We start from the raw sequence: 23,100 nt of genomic DNA, 5'->3' as shown, positions 1-23,100 counted from the left end.
TGTGTACTGTTTTATTAAACATTAAATGAATAATTTTCTATTATGCAACAAATGAATGGGTGGGTAGGAGGTATACATTGACAAAATAATAAGATGTCATTTAAAATTTTACCCACTACAGCTACCGCGGCTTGTCATTATACGTACGTTTTGTAACGCAAATCGTATAGTGTAGCCCGACTGTTATTAAAGTGGCGCAATTTAATTGTCGGCGATGCCGCGTATAGTATTATCAGTTGTGAAAATGCCGATTCATTTTCTAAATTGGAACGCCAGATATACGCATTTAATTATTCGAACCCAACGCGTATACCTACACACATGTAACAGTCAGTATTGCGAACAGCTGTTACGAATCGTCCGCACGTCTTTTCCTGAAAAACGACGAACTGCAACAGGAATTATTGCATTACTATAATTCGATCCACGTACAAAACGTCAGGTTAAAAAGTTGAGTAATTTGTGGATCAATTCAACATCTATACACGCCCGCCCCCCCCCCCCCCCCCCTCCCCCCAATTTTCACAACTTCATAACTTTAAGAAAGACGGCGGAATCAAAAACAGAGAGGATTTGTCTGTCGATTACTGGCAAATGTCGTAGAATTGTAAGTGTTTTTTTGGCCAGATCCTTTTTCGAATGTGCGAAACGGCTTTATCTAATTGACGTATGAATGAATAGGTGACCTTGGACTGACCGGCAGCGAGAAAAAAATTAAAAACACTGCGGTTGGATTATGCAGTTTGAGATATTGCAGTGGGTGAGCCATTTCGAGATGCGAAACCTTTTTAGCGGAAGAAATCGGTCGTGATGATGAGAAGATCGAATTGACGAGCGTTTATGAATTAATCGAAAATTAGTAACTTCATGCAGTCACAATTCAATTACAAGCCGTCGTTTGAGAAATTAGTGGGAAATAAATTTAACAGATACAAAGATGATGAATACCTCCCCCCCCCAATAAATTATCTCAATCAATCAAAGAAAAAGACAAGCCGATTATTTTGTTATCATTCATACCGAACTGGAAAGATTCAATATAAACCTAAAACTGCAGAACAGCAAAATGCAATAAGAGCGAACGTGAGTTTCGAATTTTTTTCAAATTCTTGATTGTAGATTTTCGTTGTTAGAATATAAAATATCAAATCAGTAAAAGAGACACTTTTTCCTGAATAAAAGCTCACGCAGCTGACGTCGAGACAAATTGCGCATGGTCGTGATTTCAAGACGATTATAAAATTATATTTCATTTTTTTCGATTTCCTGTTCGCAAAAAAATCGGATACCTATTGTTCACAGCGCATATTGGTCGTAATCATTCTAAATATCTGTACGTATCACGTGGTATAATATAGAAAATAGTTCTTTTGGGAAGTAAATTCAGCAAGGAAATTACTGCAAAATGATGCAATAATAAACTCAATGTATATACGATATTTACCATTTTGATAAAATCACACTTTGCAATGTAGATACTTACGTATACATCACTGTTGTAGCTTTGAATTTTTCGAGTGCATTTACCTGTCGATGCTGAAACGCAGTGAATAAGAAGAGAACGCGCGAGATGCGCTTCGGTACGACAGTCAACAATAATTGAAGCAAATCTTGCATCAAATCAGCTGCAAACTGTGAGCCAGTATCTTGAATATTCAATAATTTGCAAAACTATTGTCCTGGAACGCACAGGAAACGTCAAACTATAACGAGCGATGAAATTCACAAAATTATAAACTCCACCAGAAATTAATGAGCTTGAACAGTTGATATTCTAATTACGTAAAAAATCGAGATACAAATCCTAAGAATTTTAAATATTAACATTTTTAAATTTTTTGGCAGCTCGGTAAGCGACGGCCCCTCCGTTTATCCTCGTTTCATTCTTTGTTTGAACTAGTAACGCCATCTCGTAGCACGAAACTATAATTTATTCAGCTGGCCCACTACACTTACTGACGGAAGATTAGCGACTTACTGACGGAAAAGAGTCGCGAGTACAGACTTCAGCGACTATTGCAACCATCGCGACCTGACTCAAATAACGTGGTTGGTTTTCTGCTATGAATGTGAAAGAAGGTACATAAAAAGGGTTCGCGAATCGATTGTGAGGACAAAGATAATCGATCGGAATTAATTTTCAAGCGAAATCATTTGCTGTGCGTGTCAATCCGAAAATGTGTGAAAGCCGTTTTGTCAAGGTCACGACAAATGAATTCTCGATGACGATAAAATGGTCGTAGTCATGGATAACAATTACCATAAACAGAAACGCTTCTTTATTTACGTTCACATTGTGCGGATGGTTCGAAAGATGAATACCAGATGCGATTCTCATGTGTTTGGTTATAAGTTGTGACACAGGGATTCTAAGGGTCACGCAGTGTCGTCTGTTACAGATGATCAGAAAAGCGCTCCCAAGGGCTCTATAATCAACTCGCGTATTTCAACGTGGGGAGGTGTTTCCAGAACGTACGAAACTGCGTCCGCGACATCCTGGGGCTGTAGGTACACCGTGTGACGACCAAGTTCTGCGATATCCTCCGCACTCAATCGTTCGCTCAGATTTTCTGCGTCTTTTACAATTTCAGTGGCCACAGTACCCGGGCTGAGATTCTGTAGGGTAAGAAAACATGTTTTCAATGACCAGCGTACCACAAAATTTGACGCGAAAGTCGCCAAGGCAAGATTGAAATATAATTTTTCTTTTGGAATTCGATTCTGACGATTTAGATAAAAAAGTTCGGGAGAAAAATGACGATCGTCAAACTGAACGATGATTGTCATTGACTTCTTCTCTCAAACTGTTTCCGACGATGGCTCACGATCCAGTCCGTTACACTAACCATATCAATTCAGAATTTACATTTTTGGAATCTATTTTTTCCGACCTTAAGCCGTTGCTGCAGCACGACGGATCCAGCGATGAAGTGGAATCGAGATCCAAATGCGCGTTTGTTCATAAACTTATAACATTAACTTAGTTTCTTTTTTATTAACCCACCGTGACCTTGATCTTCCTCTTATCACGGGTGCATTCGAGTCTCAAAGTGTCTGAAATCGCACGCACCGCGTGTTTGCTCGCAGGATAGACGTTGAGGAATAATGGAATCAAGTTCGGTACCCGATGGCCGGCGACGCTACAACAAACGTAGATAACATAAGTCCACAAATAATGCCGAAAATATCAACACTCGCTACTATGCGGCTTGTATAGCCATACGCTGAAGGTTAAAGAAAGAAAAAAAAAAAAAAAACAAATAAATGAATGATCAATAAAAAGTTTAAACAAAATCACACAGAGTGAAAGTTATCACAGGAACATTAACTTTAATTATTACAATTTTTCCCTATTTTTCTTGCATTCTTACGGTGACTTTGGAGGGACAGCGCGTCATGATTTGAAGAGGAAATACAAGCATAATGCAGTTCGCAAGTAATCGGGCACCTGCATACGTTGATAATGTGCCCGAACGGGCGATTCTCCATCAATTTGAGACACTCCCTTACGCAGATACAAACTGCCAAGACATTCACGTCCAAGGTTTGCCTCCAATCGTCGGTACTGCCGTCTAACGAATCACAAAATCGGATTAGAAACCCTCCGGATCGAAAAGAACCCATAATATCCGCCACGAGCCAATCATCGCTTGACTGGCGATGACCTAATAAATTGCAATATCCTAAAGGGACTGATATCGATCGAAGTTAAGCTGATCTTCACCCGTCAACGTTGACAATCGAAGAACGCCGGCGTTGTTGACGAGGACATCGACCCCTCCCCATTCATCTTTGATCCAACGGAAGGCTTCCAAGATATTTTCCTCCTTGCTCAGATCGCATTCACGGGCACATAAAGTGCCGGGGCAATCGGACAGCTCTGCATTCAAACGAAGCACGCGATCTTTCCGTCTTGCCAGGCCGATCACCGTCAATCCTTTCTTCACCAAAGCTTTCGCCACGGCTGCACCGATGCCCGACGATGCACCCGTCACTACGGCAACCTAACAGAAATAAGCTTATTGCATATTGATATGATCATAGTTTTGATCATCAATGTAGAGGGTGTATCGAAATGACGTGTCACAGCTCTGCCAGGTCGACTCACCTCTCACAACTCGAGATCGGTTAAAATCTACGAAAATTTTTAGTTGGAAAATCGATCATGAATTTGAAATTTGAAGTGAAAACATTTTCTTTGAAAAGAACAAAAGTTTTGAATGGGCCATTTGGTGCACACGGGTCATTACTTTTCGGTGTTTGTTAACTCGGTGAATTTTTTTTCAGAGAATTTTGAATCTGAGATTTTGAGTAGATTTCCTCTAGCCAATAAGGAAATTTTTACCTCTGGTTCCCCCAGGTCACGACTAAGTTTTCGAATACAAATTTTGAGCCGAGAAAATTAACTGCGCGGTAAAGTGATAATTTTTATACACCCTGTATACATCCGGTGAAGATGATTTTAAATCAACTCCAACGGCCACAATTTGACCGACGTCATGTGGCGGTTTTGGAATCAAATCTGTCAGGTGAAAATACATGGGGAAAAGATGCGGAAAAAATGTGTTTTTTTCTTTAGAGAAGAGTTTGTGAACTTTCTTTTTGCTGTTTTATGTCGGGAGATACGTAGGTTATGATGAAAAGGATTTATTTTCTGCCGCAAGTTCTTTTGGAAGTGATTCGTTTGGACAGAACTCGTCTCTACAGAGATTTTCTGCCCAGGGATCGTTTGGACAGAGGAAATTTCGACTCGGATACGTTCGGACAGAAGAAACGAATCGAACCAGCCTAAGTTCGATATCGAGAATCGAAGAAAAGATTCTTCAAGAGCGGGAAATTTTCCACGAAAAAGTCCCACCTCCCGAAACTCGACCGCCGTTTTTTATGATATCAATTTTGCGGTGGAAATAGAGCTAAAAACGGATGAAGTGAGTTCCGCGCGCACCGACCGATTCGGCAACTTGAACAAAAAAAATTAGTTTTACCAATCAAATATGAAAATGAATAAATGAAAAAAATTTTATACCTTCCGGTTTCTTGAACGAACAATAATCCGTGGGAAAAAAAAATTTTCCCCAATTTTTCAATCGTTGACCAATTTTTTTTTACAAGTCACAACTGAATATAAAAACCATGATAATTGTTGAACTGAAGACCTGAGATTTTTTTCAGTGCCTGGAGCTATTTTTCAAAGGCTTGAGAAAAGATCCCCGTTGGAAAATTTTGATTTTCCACTTTTTTATCAACAATCTAAGAAATGAAAAAATTAAAATCGTGAATAAAACAAATAAATTCCTATTTCTCGAATATTATGACTATTGCGTATTCTCACTATCAAACTCTACACGAAAATAATTTTTTTTCAATTTTTCACTAATATTTTTTGAGAAATTGTTATAAACAAATGCATTATTTACAAGATCTTTAAAAAAAATTTCTGGCAGTCTAATCATTGATAATAACAATAATTTTGAGGCGAAGAATCGTTTCTTGATAGAATTGATTTTCAAGATTTATCAATGCTAATATTTCATCAACTATCTATTCGTTCCGAAATGACACCGGGAAACTTTTTGCGAAATTCGTAGTGGCAGAACAACAAATTAAAAGAGTTATTAAAAATGATGGAAGAAAAAGTGGGTTTGGTTGTTCGCGAATATCTCGAATGGATATTATCATTTTAGATAATGGCGGTTGAGTTTCGGGAGGTGAGACTTTTTCGTAGGAAATTTACCGCTCTTTTAGAATCTTTCTTTCGAATTCTGATATCTGCGATAGTTTCCGAAATATTGACGGAGAACCAATTCTTCGTGTTTTATTTCACTGAATTGTTGATAACTTTTGCAATTTGTTGTTCCGCCACTCCGAATCTCTCAAAAAGTTCCTAGGGGTCATTTCTAATCAAATGACTCCTGAATTATGATTTTCAAAGAAGGTGAACAGAAATTCTAATAGTTCAGTCAACATGTTGTTACGTCCCACGGGACTCCTAAATTCAAAATTTTTAATATCCCCTAGATTTTAACTAAACCAAGGTTTCAGAGATGACCATTTGAACCTGAGATCTTGCAGATGTGGAATCTGGAGAGTCGGTCGTAAAACCCTAGAATAGTCTAAACAGATCCCTGGTCCACACACACATTTTCAAGCCAAGACCCTTTTCTTCACATTGTAAACCACTCCGAGTTCGAAATATTCCATTAGCTTCATATATTGCTTCAATTATTAAGAACCAATTTTTAACATTTACTAATGAACAATTTTAAACCGTCTCCGCTTTAATAAAACATTATCACACACTCGTTACACTTGTTAAATTAAAAGAATTCAGTCAAATTTCAATCTTATAATACAAAATCCGTAAAAAACATGATAGAACCTTCGTTCAAAAACAGAAATCAATGATTCAAATTCACTAAGAATTTTCCATTCCGGAGTTGGTAAAAATCCAGTTTGTTCATTAAATAATAGTAAACTTTCAAAAACCGAACAATTTCTCGAAGATAGTCATAAAACTCAAGTGTTTGTACCCCAGAAAACTACCCCAGCATAACCAGGCTCAAGTGGGAGAAAAACTCAACCAATGAGATATTTTAAACATTTTGAACGAAATAGATAACACATACGATTGGAAGAACCCCCAAAAGAAAATTCTAACCAATTGTAGAGATTTACAAAACACCGCCCTCAAAATCTTGGTATAAAAACTGGAACCCAACTAAAAAATGACACACTTGCTTACATACTTACATACTTACTTACTCACTTATTCTCAGTCCACTCATTCATTCAGTGCTTGACCTTTTTTAGAGTCATCCACCAAAACTTAACTTCAGTGCAGTTTTCTAAAAAGTTGAATCGGAAGTCCACCAGTGCAGTTCGCAATATCTTCTCCAAATCCAAATCAATTTGAGCAAGGTGTTATTTTCATACAAACTCGTCTCATTCCAAATTCTTACTTCCCCAATTCATATCACTCCCGATTCTAACTTGAGTTTTCTGATCAACTGTTAGTTAGTATATTTATATTATAAATTTTGTATTTCATATTTTATTCTGGAAATATAACCACGTATTGATTCGAAATTCACCCTTGTTTCCAATAATTAATTCTTCAATTTTACCAATTTCAAAATTACTCAAAAGGAAAAGTCTGTCTCAAAACGACCACGCTTTAACCGGCTGTTGCTCGTTTTCCTCTAGATTTTCCTTATGAATCAGGCGACTATTGAGAAACTCGCTTAACCCGGCCGTAGTTATCTCAAGAACCAAGTGATTCTTACGAGTAAATTTCCAGTAGAGTTTAAATTAATTTTCCCGATTATAAGCAAATCAATAAATCAGATCCCAGGAGACAAGCATATAAAACCAAATCCCTCTTCGAGTAAAACATCATCCTCAAATTTCCCGTGTTATTATTAACCACCGCTATTTCCAACTTTGCACTGGTCTCGAGTCCCAGGTGAAAAGTGGACCCAAAAAATCGAGACACACACACTCCTGTTCACGTAAGATCCATCCCAAACAAAACTAAACCGATCGGACGTAACAATGTACTATTTTACGAATTTCTGCTCACCTTTTCCGAAAATTCTGATCCAGCTGTCATTCGATTCGGAATGACAACTAAAAACTTTTTGAGAAATTTAGAGTGGTGGAAGAACAAATTGCAAAAGTTATTGAAAATGAAAAAAGAAAAGAATTTTTTGCGAATATCTTGAATGGATATTATTATGATAGATAATGGCGGTGGAGTTTCGGGGGGTAAGACTTTTTCGTTAGAAATTTTTCGCTCTTTGAAAATCTTTTTTCCGAATTCTGATATCTGCGATAGTTTTTGAGATATTCGCGAAAGACCAAGCTTCTTTCTTTCTTCTCACTGCATTGTTTATAACTTTTGCAATTTGTTGTCCGCCACTTCAAATTTTTCAAAAAGTTTCTCAGTGTCATTTTGAATCAAATGACACCTGGATCATAATTACCAGAGATGGAGAACAGAAATTCTAATAGTCTGGTCAACATGTACCATTTTTACGAATTTCTGCTCACCTTTTCCGAAACTTCTGATCAAGGAGTCATTCGATTCGAAATGACGACGAGGAACTTTTCGAAGAATTTAGAGTGGCGGAACAACACATTTCAAAAGTTATTAACAATTTAGGAAAAAAAAGGGGGTTTGGTTTTTCACGGATATGTCAAATAGATATTATAACTGTAGATAATAGCGGTGGAGTTTCGGAAAGTGAGACTTTTTCGTTGAAAATTTTTCACACTTTGAAAATCTTTTTTCCGAATTCTGAAATCTGCGATAGTTTTTGAGATATTCGCGAAAAACCAAACGTCCGTTTTTTCACTGAATTGTTGATAACTTTTGCAATTTGTTGTTCCGCCTTTTCGAATTTCTCAAAAAACTTCTAGGTGTTATTTCGATTCGAATGTCACCTGGATCATCATTTTCGGAAAAGGTGAACAGAAATCTGTCAAAATGGTACATGTCGCCTAGACTAGTTCTCAATTCACGCCCTGCACGCAAACTTGTATCATTTTTTCACAAACTGCTGCAGCAGCGAAACGAAGTATCAGAGGTATTCAACTGACAAAATTATCTCACAAGAGTTAGCGACATGCGCATAAAAAAAGGAATATGAATTTTTGCGTCTTATGCATTTCACCCAAATTCACAGTGACTTGACGGATGATGTCATGCTGATGCGTTTCAACTGTGATTTCTCTTTATATCCAGCATTGTTAGCTGTGACTAGTTATGATTAATCAATCAATTTATAAAATTCCTAAGGTTATAGGATCCTACATAACCAAGTCCATCGATTGGGATTATTCTCCTTTAGAATTTAAAAAAAATGGATTTTTTTTTCTATTTTCGAATATATACATATATACATCCAAAAGTGTTGTACTTAAATTTTATAATGTTCGGATTGTCTTATGTCATTTTGTGACCTGTACGTTGCTATTACCATCTGTTACTACCTGAGATACTTTTACGACTTCAGGTAAGATGTTCTTTCCTCAAAACCGTTAAACGTGTTCATCTCAAAACTATACGATTTTCAGGTAGGCGGAGCCCAGAGGTAATTTTGTCCGAAAAAACTCAACCGATCCTTATGAAATTTCAACCACATGTTCGACACATGGACAGCTGTAGAGCATACTAAGACCGTAATGAAACTTTGATTTGAACCATTTTTTTTTTGTTGGGCTAAAACCAGTGAAAAAAATGTCATTTTGTTGTTTTTTGTAAAATCTCTGTCCTTTTCTCATTTGTCAATGAATATAAATAACCCTAGAATGCACTAGAGTCACTGTCATACTGAATCCGATTGTAAATTTTTCAATCAATTGATATCAAGATATCACTTTCGCTAGCGACATACCAACATTGCCTAAAAAAACAAAAAGTCTTTAAAAGTTTTTGCTGGTGAATATCTACTCAAACTTATTTCATGTCAGTACCGTGGATAAACACGCAGTCTGTACCGCAGCGTGGGAAATTTTCAATTTCATTCTTATTTCCGTTATTTTAACGTTGTAATTCTGCACACTCATTTTTGCAATAGAATGAAATAAGTATACGATGGTATACGCATGGAACAGCCACAAGAATTTTGAGATTGAAAAACCACAGTTTTAACGGAATCACCCGTAAATAAAAATCAAGGTCTCCGAAATCTCGGATTTTGTGCAAATTATTTACCGCAATTATCGCTATGATTACTATAATGATTGTCGATAACAATCGACGCTCACCTTTCCTGCCCAGCGTTCCATTTTCAACCATCAAAATTTTTCACAGATTATACTCCGGGGTTATTGGCATTCACGGAATACCAGGAGACCCGATCCCACTTGACAGGCGGAGACACACTGCAGACTACTGCGCTCGACTCACAAAGGACATAAATATTCAGATAAGGCCGACTGTCCAGCGCGATCTTGAAAGTGAATACCCTATACATTGTGGATCTGCATAGACCTCAGAGTCTCATGGATGAAGAGAGATAAAGAATTTCACGGAGTTTATACAGGGTGGGGCATTTATATTCCAAACGAAACAACGAATGGCTAAACGTTCCGGGAACTATTTTGATGGTTTCAAGGGCGACGCAAGATATATTGTTTCTCTTTTGTTCCTGATTGTAAATCGAAGTATCAGGGTGACTCGAAGGTCGACTTTGTTTTTTCAAATGGGAGCGCGTTGAGTTTCGAGTAAAAACACTACCGATACTCACAATCAGTACTGATAACTAACCAGATATTCAAGAAATAAGAGGGAACCAAAATCCAGGACGGTTGAAGAAACTAGAGCAACAACCGTACTTCTTATTTGAATGAGCATAATGGACTGAAGTACAGAAACTTTTTGGCACCATAAAATGAATATAGATCAACATGGTCGCAGGATAGGACGTAGAGGATTTGTTGATTGCCCTGTCCGTTCTCCGGATCAGGCTTCTCGAGACTTCTTCTCGCCGGAATTATACATAAAAAGTAAGTTTTATCAAAAACCACCATCTTGGATTTTCCGTTGCCTCTCATTTTTCAAACATCCGATCAGTTGTCAGTTCTGAGTCGGCAGTGATTTCGCTCGAACTGGAACATACTACTTTTGATTCTTGGCAGTGAGGTTCACCCTATTTGTATTCGTGGGAGACTAATATTGTTTGATTTTTTTCTCTAAACTTTTCATCTTTACGGTTAATTAATAAAAAAACAAAACTGCTGTGACTATGAAAAATGAATATTTTAATGATTTTACATCATTTTAAAGTACGAAAAAATAATCATTTTTAGGTTTTTAGTCTTATCATTTTTTACCGATATTCTCATATTTCTATATACTTTAAAATAAAAAATACTTTACAACTTTTCGAAAACGAGAACATAAAATTTTTCATCACAAACATCAAAAATACCATTTGTTGGTATTTGAAAATTAAAAAAACTATTCACAAAATCTAAACATTGATATTTTAGTATTCTCATTTATCAATCTACCGTAAAGGTGAACAAATTTGGAGAAAAAATAAAAAAAAAACGTTGATTTTCCAATGTTTTATGGTTAAAAATAGGGTGGACCCCACTTCCAAACTATTACCGAAAAATGAAAACCCTATTTTGTGACCCCCTTGGAACTGTTAAACTAATGTTTCGAAAATCTTTCCGTACATCGCTTTGTTTGGGAGAAATGTGCCCGAGTCATTATAACCTTGAATATAATACGATGGCTTTGTCGAGGATGGAATTCGACCACGCGGCCTGAAACCCTACGCAGCTGCAACATGAATGGTGACCAGATTGTTTCTAAAATGCGTTGAAAAAATATATTTTCCATTACCTACTTTATTATTTTTACCTAATCTATTGTTCTTGGCAGAAATTCAAGGAGGGTAAAAAAAATAATTAAAGTACTTGTCTTTGTAGTCTTTGTAGTTTGTTAATATTATAATTTCTTTTGGCTTCACGAGGAAGAAAATGGTGTAAAAGTCATCGGACGGGAAAAAAATTCTTTCACTTTTTTGAATTTCGAAAATTGTTTGCCATCGTTCAAATAATTTTTCATCTTTTTCTTCAAAAATCACGTACCACATAATTAAAAAAAAATCAACCTGATTTCTAATTGAAATTTTCGTTTGTCCTTAAAGCATATTTGATTTGAAGTTGGTCTTTCAGTTTGTCCATTTTCCTGTTTTTTGCGGATTATACTTTTCGAGTTTTTGACCCCGCGATGTTGTACTTAATTCTGTGGAACGCTCTAGGGTATGTGTTTAGGATCATCGACGGTTAAAACTTGCTATAGTTTTACGTGAGATTCCCAGTTTCAGGGGAAAGAGAAAAAATTAAAAATTCCACACAGTTTTGCAACCTTTCGTCGGTTCAATTATAGATCAGAAATGTAAAACAATCTCACGATTCACAATCTGGTTTACTCATAACGCTTTCCAAATTTCATAGAAAAAATTTGACGTTTCAGAAGTCACCCGATCACATTTTTCGAGATGGAAACGTCGGTAAAATCAAATTATTTTAAAAACATTCATAAGCCGAGAACGAGATTTGATACGACGTTGACACATGTCACCTACCGAAGCTTTCGGGGTCGCTGAGCACGATTCCGTTGGTTTTTCTACAGTGCGATCAGCACGATTCTCAATATGAGCAAAATACAGTGAGGAAAAGATGGAAATCATCAAATTTTCGTATCTTAAGACTGTTATATTCAGGAGAAACTTTTTTCGCCGATTTTGTGAGTGCAATTCATCGTTTTTAAAACGATTAAGGCTTTTGCCTGATTGTCAAAAACGGTTTCTGATCGAAGAAACTGTAGAGAAGAAAAAAAAAAAACGCGTTTCTGACCGGCTTACCAAATTCATTTTTGTATTGCATCATGAATTTTTGTTTTGTGTGTGCGTTCCCATGAAATTTGAAAAAAATTTCGTTAGATATGAAACACATGCTATACCTACCCCCAGAAAATTATCCTCGAGTTCATATCAGGAAATCAAATTGTTTAAACCTAAAAAAAAAGAAAAAAGAAAGAAATGATCACATTCAGAAAAAAATCATATAATTGTTAACAAAAACCAGCCGTCGCAAAAACAACTCTGAGCATTGACTGAAGATTGCAGGGTTGACCGATCTTGAGTCAACGATTGCAGAATCAGTCTTGAAAATTCAGAAAAATTATTGCGTCCAAAATGCGGTACTAGAGTTTAAAGAGAATTAGAGAGCAACAATATGGGTTAATTTCTACTCTTATCTGTGATGAAATAATTCTTTTCTTCATCGATTATTAAAATGATTCGCGTCCAATCGGGACCTAACGTGACGGGTAGGAACGAGCAATATTGCAACAGAAATAATATGAACCGTTAATAATTCCAATGGAATTTAACACCCATATAGTGTAAGTCAGTTCCGCAGCCTGTGCGGTTGACATTACGTTACATAGACCGATCTACGAGTGAAAATTGCGACCATCGGCTGAAAATTAGTGAAGAAGATTGGTCAAGCAGTTAGCCCTGGGTAAAAATTTGTCACCACAAAGCGGGTTCGTTGGTTTCGGCGTCATATCAGACCCCTGACTTATCCGCCGTGTTTGCCGGATTTCGACAATCCGTTGGCGAGATAGTGGAGTGATATGGTCGGTAAATTTGAGGTAGTCGATAAGTGCAGAAACCACTAACAACGCTCAACCCGCAGGCTTGATTTCTTTTGTAATCTATACCAAGTTGTCAGAAAGCACTTATCGACTTCTTCCGAATATTTGTAAATCGTTGAAAAGTTTGAAGGGTTTTTCTTATGTGAATGAAAATGGCTCATATTTTTATATCACTTCGAAAGATCCAAATCCAAGAGTCCAAAAAATAAGAGATCCGGATCATTTTTACATTATATCAATTATGATTATCGCGATGCTCATTTTTTTCATACAAAGTACCAGAGCTCTAAAAGATAATTCGAATAATTCCTTCAAGGTTTATATTTTTTTCATCGCTGAATGATTATTGCGGTGCATATTTTTGTACAACAACTGTAACAAGCTGAGGGATTCGTCAAACATAATCGCGTTGATAGTCCCTGGTGTTATGTCATGATATTGTTACGGGATAAACGTACACAAAGAATGAAAACAGACGAGCAAAAGAAAATAAAAAATAGAGATAGACAATAGAGAACGAGTAGGGATAAGGAACGATAAAGGTATGAGAAGGGGAAATAAAAATCGCTCTCTTCTCCCTGGGCCGTCGCGACGAACCGGCGAATTTTAAGACAAGTATTTAATATATATACAGGGTGAGTCACTCCAAGCGTCGAGAATCGGAGGGACTTGACAGGCACGAGGCCCCGCTCCTTTAGCCAATTAACAACTGAAAGAGTTCGGTACCTGATACAATTACTTGATATAAGTGAGAAATATCAACAACTACTCAAAATAAATGAATACCTAACAGCCTGGTTGAGTAGTCGTTGATATTTCTCACCTATCCCAAGTCATTGTATCGCATACCGAACCCTTCCAGTTGTTGATTGGCTGAAGGGGCGGGACCTCGTGCCTGTCAAGTCCCTCCCATTTTCGACATTTGGTGTGACTTACCCTGTATGTTCATACGCCAGGGAGACTGACAACCCAATTTAGGATTTTATTTTAAACCTGCACGCTGTTCTATTTCATTGATACACCATTTTATTTATACACTGTCCTAATTTCTGTTTCGTTTCCATTCCATTTTATTGTATACACTTATTTATAAAAGTGAGTCCTTTTATACACTATATGCTGTGCCCGTTATTTGATTTTATTTTATTTATACACCATCTGATCGACTTACAATTTGTTTGGTCCTTATTTTGGGTATTTTCGAATTTTTTTTTCCCGATAAACATATTTTTTTCATTAAATTCATAATTATGTTTCGTTATAATTTAATAAAAGTAACTCCAACAATTTTCAACATTGATAAACTCTTCCGACGGATTCTTATTTATATGTTTGAGGCACCTATTTTTTTCGAATTAAAATTAGGATATGTCAATTTGAACTGAATATAGCGTCGTTCAACTTTTTTGTTTCATTTCTTCGTGAAAAATATAATTTTTTTGAAGTTAGGTTGCGTCGCGACGCAAGGCGGTCGAGGTGGTTAGTTGCAGAATGAACAGGAATAATGAATTCTTTTCCCAAACAGCCTGGTTTCACCCTAGAATTAGAAAAGTTAGCTGGAATCTGATTTTTTATTCGACTTACCTTCTTTATCTGGCACAAATGATATTAAGAAATCATATCCGGCTCACAACATATTTCGCAAAATATTTTTCTTTCGGAAATAGAAACTGCTTCCCGATTTTCGGATGAATGCAGAGCGCAAAAGAGTGCAGAACGTTAAGGTCATGACGAATTGAAAGAACATTTAATAGTCTATTGTTTCAAGGAGAAATTCTTCATCCCGTCATCAGCGGCGATATCAACTTTTTATTTAATTTACATACAACTCGCTTTTTGGGCAATGGCACAATATTAATATACGCATTTTCGCAAAGTACGTTGTTACAGCGCAAGGGTATAAATTTTTAATTCCACTCATTCCGTAACGCAGTTCGGCTGCAGCACTTCCGAAAATGTTGGAAGATCGGCGTCACGTGGTCATATTCAAAAGCGCTCTCCCAACGGACGGATGGTCAGCTCGGTTATCTGAAAAATTAAACGATGTACGTAAATCAGAAAAAACGAAAACAAAAAACGACGATGCCATGGTGAGGTCAGACGTGTATATAACCTGTGCTTGGTATCCTTCGCGACGGTATTTTTTGCATGAAATTTTACACCGGGAAGTACTTATATCTTATATCACTTTTCGAACCACTTCTGATTCCAATTAGACCAACTATCTGTAATAAAATTACTCGCGTAAATATTAATTTGTAATCGTTTTTCTGATTCGGGCAAAAAAATTCATCCATAAGAGGATCGTGAGTCGAAAGTACAAGATTCAGTCTTTTAATTTTTCGTTTTCTAATCCAATATGGCCGCCGATAGTCTGCCTTGTGAATTTTTTGGACATTTCATGTGCGTACCTACACATCTATCTGACAACCTTTATAACTTGCTAATTCTCATTACCCATCGCTATATAATCTGTAATTAAAATTTTATGACTAATATCTGTTAGCTCGAATCAATCGCCTTCGGTATATGAACATGCTAATTGATGTTACAATATTAGTTGATTTCATCGTAGTTTCGGTATAATATTTGCTTACAGCCGCGAGTCGTTTCTATATTTGTTCTCGTCCCATTGAACAAATGTTCTGATCAATCATGTTTTATTGAAACTTCGTCACTACCCATACCACATAATATCCCACCTCTGAAGTTGCTTTCACAAATTTGTGGGCATTGAATCAGATATTCTTTCAAATACAAGTTCAACCATATTCTCCGTACATACATTGGCCATGCGTATCCCCATTCAATTCCAACCCATATCTCCGAAGATTTTAACGACAGTTTCGGAATATTTGAGTTCATTAGACGTGGTCATATTTTCTATCAACAACGAACGTCTCAATGAACACCTGTGAATATTTTTAGAAAATTTTTCTGAACTTTAAAAAAAAAAAAAAAACAATCAACGACTCACAAATACATGCTTCAAGAGCACTGAAACAACCTGTGTGATAGACGACTTTAGGTAATTCAAAGTAACAAATTCAAAAAAAATTTCCGTTCTTCTGGTGAACCTTTTCTACCGATTTCAGAAATCAGGCGAATCGGATGACGGGTATTATTTTTCTCACGCGACAGATTTGTCGCTAAAATTCACCTGAACGTTTGGTGGTGTGCCAAGTATGTAGAGAACAGCGTCGGAAATATCTTTTGCCTGTAGAGACGGAGCGTCGGGAGCCGAAGTATAACTCTCAACGTAATCTGCCGCCTCCAAAATTTCCGTCGCCATCACCAGTCCAGGACTCAGACTCTGAAAAGTAATTTCGATCTCAACAACGTGAAATATCGTAAAATAATCGATCAGAAACGGGCACCTCGTCTGAAAATTGACAATTTATTTTTTTCAAGTCACTTGTAAAATTTGTCTTTAAACATAACCCAACCTGTATAAGAATATTTTTTCTTGACATTTATTCTCATCCTTCGTTGCTGAGTGTTTCAAATTTTTTTTTTTTTCCGTTAACGATGATTTTACAACAATTTTGATTAATATTACCCAAGAACTTTTTAGAAAATGAAATAATAATATCAACTATCAATTTTCAATCGATAAGCGCCGCCATCCAGCTGTTCCGATTTTCCGTACATTTCAGCAAATGACGTATGTTTGTGACGACGAGATATTCTGAGTAATTGAACGAAATATGTCACTCACAGTTACTTTGATGTTCGTCTTGGCCGAAAGTAACTCTCGGCGAACTACCTCTGTCATGGCGGTCACCGCGTATTTGCTGCTCGGATAGAGACTCAAATGCCCAACTTCACTCGGAATGGAATGGCCGGAAACACTGTGCAAGAGATTACGTTATTTTTCAACTAAAAAAAAAGGAGCACAACCCCTAACTCAGCCAACCGTAACTGCCGAAATATGAGGACCTTTGAAATGGTCGAAGATTTATTGGGCCCCAATACCCAATGCGGTTAAATTGCAACTTTGTCCATTGATTTTAAGCTTAAAAAGATGGCCCCTGTCCTCTAACTTTTTCATCTTGCCCTTAACCCCAAAGTTCGACGTATGTTATCGTACGTATAACGTGTGCCTCAGCAAGCTTTTTTATCACGTTGAAAATTATTCAGAGGTAAAATATACATTTTTGAATTTTATGAAGTTATCATTATCTGATCGGCTTATTGTTGACTTCTATTTTTTTTGTTGTTTGTCAGAGAAATACTACGAATTATGTTACCTTGAAATTATTCGTTATTCATCATTGTGGGTAATATTTACATCAATTACTAATTTTCGTTAATGAAAAGTTGGAGGAGTACAGTTAAGCAGAAAAGGATCTCGTTGAAATCCGAAAAAAACAAGCAAAGAAAATTTCCGAACGCGATAAAGGGTCTTTTTTGCGCTTCATTTCGTGTGAGCATCTATAGTATAAGTATATATATCATTGTAAATTAAGATTTTGTAGTATTAACAAAAGTAGTAATCAAATAGCTTGTCTAATAAGGCACAAAATTTTCATCTCAATCGGTCTGAATTTAGGCCGAGAGCCAGAGCAGAAATCTTTGCAATATTCTACAGACTGATTTTCTTTATGGAAAGTGTCATGAGGTGTCCCATAAATTTAAATCTCATTGTCAGTTAGCAAGACGCGCGGAATTAGAACAAAAATGGAAAAATCGTTTTTGTAGATAATGAAATTTTCCCACAACTTTGATCCGTAACTTTATTCTGCATATCGCATAGATTATCATTTATAAGACGTCAAAAATTTTCAAGGCGGTTATCCCTGAATATATGTATACATAGATGTATATACCTAGTCAACGGTTAATGATGCAGTTAAAAAAGGGACTGCCAAATTTGTAGAATACAAATTTTTTTTCGTGAAATTATTGAACTTATATTATTTGATACTGTATCTATGTTTCAGTTAATGTCATACACATGACAAAAACTTGACTGACGTCGGAAAATTCTAAGGCTTTTGTAATGAATATTGTCTCACGATGAGATTATTGCAGTGATATATTCGGATCCAATTTGTGATATAATCAGACTCGATGAGTCGTCTTGAATTGAAAATTACTCGCAGCGGTAAATAACTTTACCTGTTTATGTTGATTATGTGACCATCGACACGACGTGCTCGCATGTTCGCGACCGCTTCTCGCGTGCATATGGCGACAGCTAAGACGTTTACGTCTAGAATGCGACGAAAGCCGTCCGTGTCTCCGCCTAAACAAAAGTGGAAGATTGCTACGAATGGACCAACTTTCGAAGGAAAAAATGAAAATATACTAAAAAATTTTGAAATCGTTCTCAAGTGTTTGTAGTGAAACAAATTTCGTTTGTAGTTGAACTACTTTTGAAAGAAGGGGCGGTTGAAAATTAACCCGCCCCCTACTTCAACCAATCAAAACCACACAAGTTTTATTCGACATCGAATCGTTCGTAGCAGAAGAATTTTCGTTCGCAGTTTGCAGTTTACCAGCAAAAAAATTACGGCCAATTTTTGAAAGGCCCAAAATGCTAACTTTTTTTTTGGTCCCCTAAAAACGAAAGTTCTTTCACTACAAATAACTACAAACCATTTGCAATTTTTTAAGTATATTTCCATCTTTTTTTCCGAAAGTTATGGGTGCCAGGTTCACAGAGGTTAGAAATGGTCGTTGAAAAGTACAGCCTTGGCCAAAAGTATCACACAGTCCTATAATCTTGCGCAAAAAAATCGCTGCCGTCACAAGGGCCAAAGGTGGTCCAATCGAATATTCATTAAAGTTGATGGCAATATTACCTTATCCTGTAAACACATTTTCTTTCACGACAATTTCATAAAGTGAATGATACTTCTGCGTAAGGCTGTATGTACATACACAGATTACTTCGATATAGGGGAAGGCGGGGCAATATGGGGTACTTGATAAATCTACGAGAAAAAAAAGAAAAAAAATCTCTCATCCAAAATGATGATTGAGGTCCTTCTCGATCAATTCAAACAAATTTTTACGAAATTTTTGGGGCGCCCCATTTTGACCCGTGTTTCCCTATATCTTATTGATTCTGTGACGAGAGCAGAAACTGAACACGCGTTAACGACACACTGCCTTTCTCTAAGTGATTTTTATTTTGCCGACAACTTTTGGATTCCGAATTCGAACCGACAAAATCACATCATTGGTGACTCAAATGATTTTAAGCATTCGAAAAATCACATTGGCCGAAAGCAATTCAAAATCTAATCTTGTCCTCAGTTTTTGTCAGAGATTTTTCCGAATCGGTCTTTTTTTCATCTCCATTTTCCAATATCAAACTTTCTGGTATGAAACGTAGCGTCGCCAATATCAGATGATTACACTCAAATCACGAATAGAATTTGACAAAAATTTCTCAACTAATCTCATTCAAAACGGCTGTCTATAGTACCTGGCTATACCTTCGGAACAAAAGCTGTGTACCTATCCCAAAAAAAATCGAAAATTTTCTCAGAAACGCTTATTTAATTTTTACTAAAAATATTACCGCTGAGAAACGTTCATACATTGAAATTTCAAAATCACGTTGCGAAATCCAGCAAACACTTGTCTGGTATTCAATGTATCGCGTATGGGAAGAATCTAACCATATATACCTCAAATCGTAGACAGGTATACATAGGTGTATAATTATCCACGCGGAAGTTATTCTTCACCAGTATTTACTTAGGCGCGCACATAGGTCCCTAGTATACAGTTGAATGTATGCAAGCAAAAAAGGCAAAAAAAAAAAAAAATTGACGAAAAAACTTTTACTCCAAAGTTATACGTATATTAACATCCGAGTTAACACGCGTGGAACGACCTCCAGAATCGAATTATACAAGTTTTTATACAATGAACGAACCGATGCTCGGTGAGCCTACTTCGCCGACAAATCACGTTTGAATTAGGAGTGCTGAAAACTAATTTTCAAAGTTTGGAGATTTTTCCTTACTGATGACATTTGCGAAATGCGCAACACCCGCGCAGTTGATAAGGACGTCAATGGCGCCCAAGTGATCTCTGATCCACCTGAAGGCGTCCAGGATCTCCTTTTCATTGCAAACGTCACATTGAACGGGATAAAGTTTTCCTTTCGCGATGCTCAACGCCTCGGCTGAATCTTGGAGCCGATTTTTTCTTCTCGCCAGTCCCACGACTATCATCCCTTCGCGAGCCAAAGATTCGGCGATCGACGCTCCGATACCGGAAGACGCGCCCGTCACGACCGCCACACGTCCTGCCCAACGTTCCATTCCGGACCGACGTGCGGCTAACTTCGGAGTAATTTATAGCTTATGGGATTCTTTCGGGGATGCTGCGGCTCTTCCTTCGGTCGATGCGATATTTTTGTTCTCTGTTTTGTTATTATTCAATTCAGACGTCTCGTGCGATCACGCAGCAGTAATTGATTATCTGAAGAGAAAAAATAGTCCCGGTTTTTGCGATTTCTATCAATATTGAGCAAATTCTATCATGATTAGGCGTCATGAAAGTTTTTGATAAATTATTGGACAATGAAGGTGCCGTTTGACCGATTCTCTTTTTCTTCTAGAATTCTATGATTCGTTGCTCGCTGATCGCCAACATGCGGATGTATATTTGAGGAATAAAACAAATGAACTAAGGGTGTGCGAATGGTGCTCGAATCGAATCGAATATTCGACTATTCGAATATTTGTTAAATGATGAAGAATTATCGAACGAATAATTACAGAACTGGGTATAAAATTTTTCACACAGTTTGCACCATTTTAATGATCCGAACCTTTTAAAAAAATTCTCAGCTTCAAAAAAACGATTACTATTCGAACATCAAGATTTGAATGCTTTGCTTGTAATTCAATTCTGTAATAATCAATTACCATTATTAGTGAAAATATTTATTGAAATATACTTTCTCTTTTGAGTCTAAATAATTTTGAGAATAAACTTTTCTCATTTATTGTAAATTTTCGAACGAGTTCAATTGAAATTATTTTGACCAACAGACGGATTTATTGGATTAATTTTTTTTATTAATAATAATTTATTATTTCATAAATACTTAATCAGTTCAAATCGATAAAATAGTTTGAATTAGTCGCATAATTCGAATAATTCGTTAATTCGAATATTCGCACACCCCTAAAACGAACACTTACAGTTTTCCAACGAAGAAAAGTCTCGTTTCGCACTTTGGAGTTCTTGTAAATTCTTACCACTTGTACAGTAGAAAGTTAAAATTTTCCCACGAACACCTCATTGTATCGCACGTCGCTGCTGATTTGAATAAAAAATCGCCTTTGTCCCACAATCATCGACGGAGAAAAACATCGATCGTATTTTTATCGAGCAAAACTTGTTTACACTTTTCGAAAACAAAAGGATCACCGCAGACGATTTCCGCACCGTAAATCAATCGGAGATGGCATATGTACTCGCGGTGGACGCTGCGAACCACTCGGTTGTCTACGACACTTAACTACGCGCGTAAATAAATCTTTGCAACTGCGAGGAAAGGTAATTCGTAGTTGACCGCGATCGTCGGCGTACGGGAATAGTCGGCATCCCTGAACCGTGTACCCACGATTCGTATGGGAGGGGGGACTGCACCGCAAGTGACGGATGGAACGACGGAATAATGTTGTATAGGAAAAAACTGACGTTGTACATACGTATGTACAAAGTGTTAAGTAATGTTCGCCAGCAACGTTCGAGCCGACGATCGTGCGTACGCAGAGGTTCCGCAGGCTTATTATTATGCTTGATTTATTATCGGTTTCTCGTTTCTGCGATGAGGTAATCGTGCAGGACTCGAATCGACTTGAGACCAGGAAATAGTAACGCTTGATAACCTGCTGGCGGTCGGCATTTTGTAAATTGTTGACCGGTTAATGATTCGATTTTTAACGACCAAACCTATGAAGTTTGTATGTCACGTGTTCCATCTCATTCGATTTGAGTGAACGAATTCCTGTGAGAAATTAAGTTTGCTCGAAGGTCTCCGCTTCAGTCACCGATTGATTCAAGGCTGCTGAAATTCTTCAACTTCCATAAATCCCGTCGATAATTCATTTCAGAGCGATTGTTTGGAAGTGGGATCCACCCTATGCTTATATTTTTTTTCTCCCAGATAAATTGGAATGATTTTCGGAAATACTGATACGATGCGGACGAAATTATGTAGATCTTAATGTGAATAAGAAGTCGCTGTGCAATTTGGAGACCAGCAATCCGATATTCATTAAAGTTATTAAAGGGTAATTTTGTGTTGCGTATCGGCGGACTGTGTGACGCACAAAACTGTATAGCGCTGGTACAAAGCAGATACAGGTAGTGGTACGTAGGTATGTATATGGGCGTAATGTATCATTAAACCTGTAGCAAATAGCAGCGCTCACGTGCCCACGTAGATACGTAGAAAATAGAAGGTATATTTGCATATATATGTTTGCACACAAATACAAAACGATCGTAAATCTATCACATGAGTTCCGAAGGTATATGCAGTCACATTTACAAGCCCGTTTACACATATTTTGAGTCGGTAAATCATCAAAACGTATTGAAATTTAGTCGAACCATTTATTATACACTTGAAAATGCAGATGAACCGAGAGGGCTGATTTTCAGATATGGTCTAAAGAAGAGGGTGAGGGAAAATCCTAAAAAAATATATGTCGTTCATGACGACAAAAATGAAGGTGACACGTGTCTTTGCGTTTTCGCCAAAAAAGCGATGGGGGGGAGGGAGAGAGAGAGAGAGAGAGAAGAGCAGATTTATTAACTCTGGAGCAAGCTCCCTAAGAGTGTACAAAGCTCTATGCAAACTAAATATAAGAATAAGAAATACAAAAATACATAAACACACAGAAGGTAAGCTGTAAATTAAAAGTAAAGTGAAACTAACC

General features: G+C 37.0%; 2 protein-coding genes across 3 annotated transcripts; both read right to left on the bottom strand.

The window, feature by feature from the left end:
- Positions 1-2,262: 2,262 nt before the first annotated feature.
- LOC105683001 (farnesol dehydrogenase-like) lies at positions 2,263-9,931 on the bottom strand. The gene is made up of 5 exons (XM_012395282.3): positions 9,769-9,931; positions 3,725-4,004; positions 3,449-3,572; positions 3,005-3,140; positions 2,263-2,616 (listed from the first exon to the last, which is right to left on the bottom strand). The coding sequence occupies exons 1-5, from the start codon at positions 9,787-9,789 to the stop codon at positions 2,404-2,406; spliced, it is 774 nt and encodes a 257-aa protein (XP_012250705.2). The 5' UTR covers positions 9,790-9,931; the 3' UTR covers positions 2,263-2,403.
- Positions 9,932-14,941: 5,010 nt separating this feature from the next.
- LOC105683003 (farnesol dehydrogenase-like) lies at positions 14,942-21,884 on the bottom strand. 2 transcript variants are annotated; one of them, XM_012395286.4, is made up of 6 exons: positions 21,409-21,884; positions 20,163-20,623; positions 18,302-18,428; positions 16,899-17,031; positions 16,341-16,493; positions 14,942-15,208 (listed from the first exon to the last, which is right to left on the bottom strand). In XM_012395286.4, the coding sequence occupies exons 2-6, from the start codon at positions 20,461-20,463 to the stop codon at positions 15,167-15,169; spliced, it is 756 nt and encodes a 251-aa protein (XP_012250709.1). In that variant the 5' UTR covers positions 20,464-20,623; positions 21,409-21,884; the 3' UTR covers positions 14,942-15,166. The 2 variants fall into 2 exon arrangements, with proteins under 2 accessions (XP_012250709.1, XP_012250708.1); XM_012395285.4 differs by having other exon boundaries at positions 21,352-21,883.
- Between the last annotated feature and the right edge of the window lie 1,216 nt (positions 21,885-23,100).

The sequence above is a fragment of the Athalia rosae genome, chromosome 5 (assembly GCF_917208135.1).
Source record: "Athalia rosae chromosome 5, iyAthRosa1.1, whole genome shotgun sequence".
Taxonomy (NCBI): Eukaryota; Metazoa; Arthropoda; class Insecta; order Hymenoptera; family Athaliidae; genus Athalia; species Athalia rosae.
The sequence above is the reverse complement of the archived record's forward strand: the minus strand, read 5'-3'. Positions and strand labels throughout refer to the sequence as shown.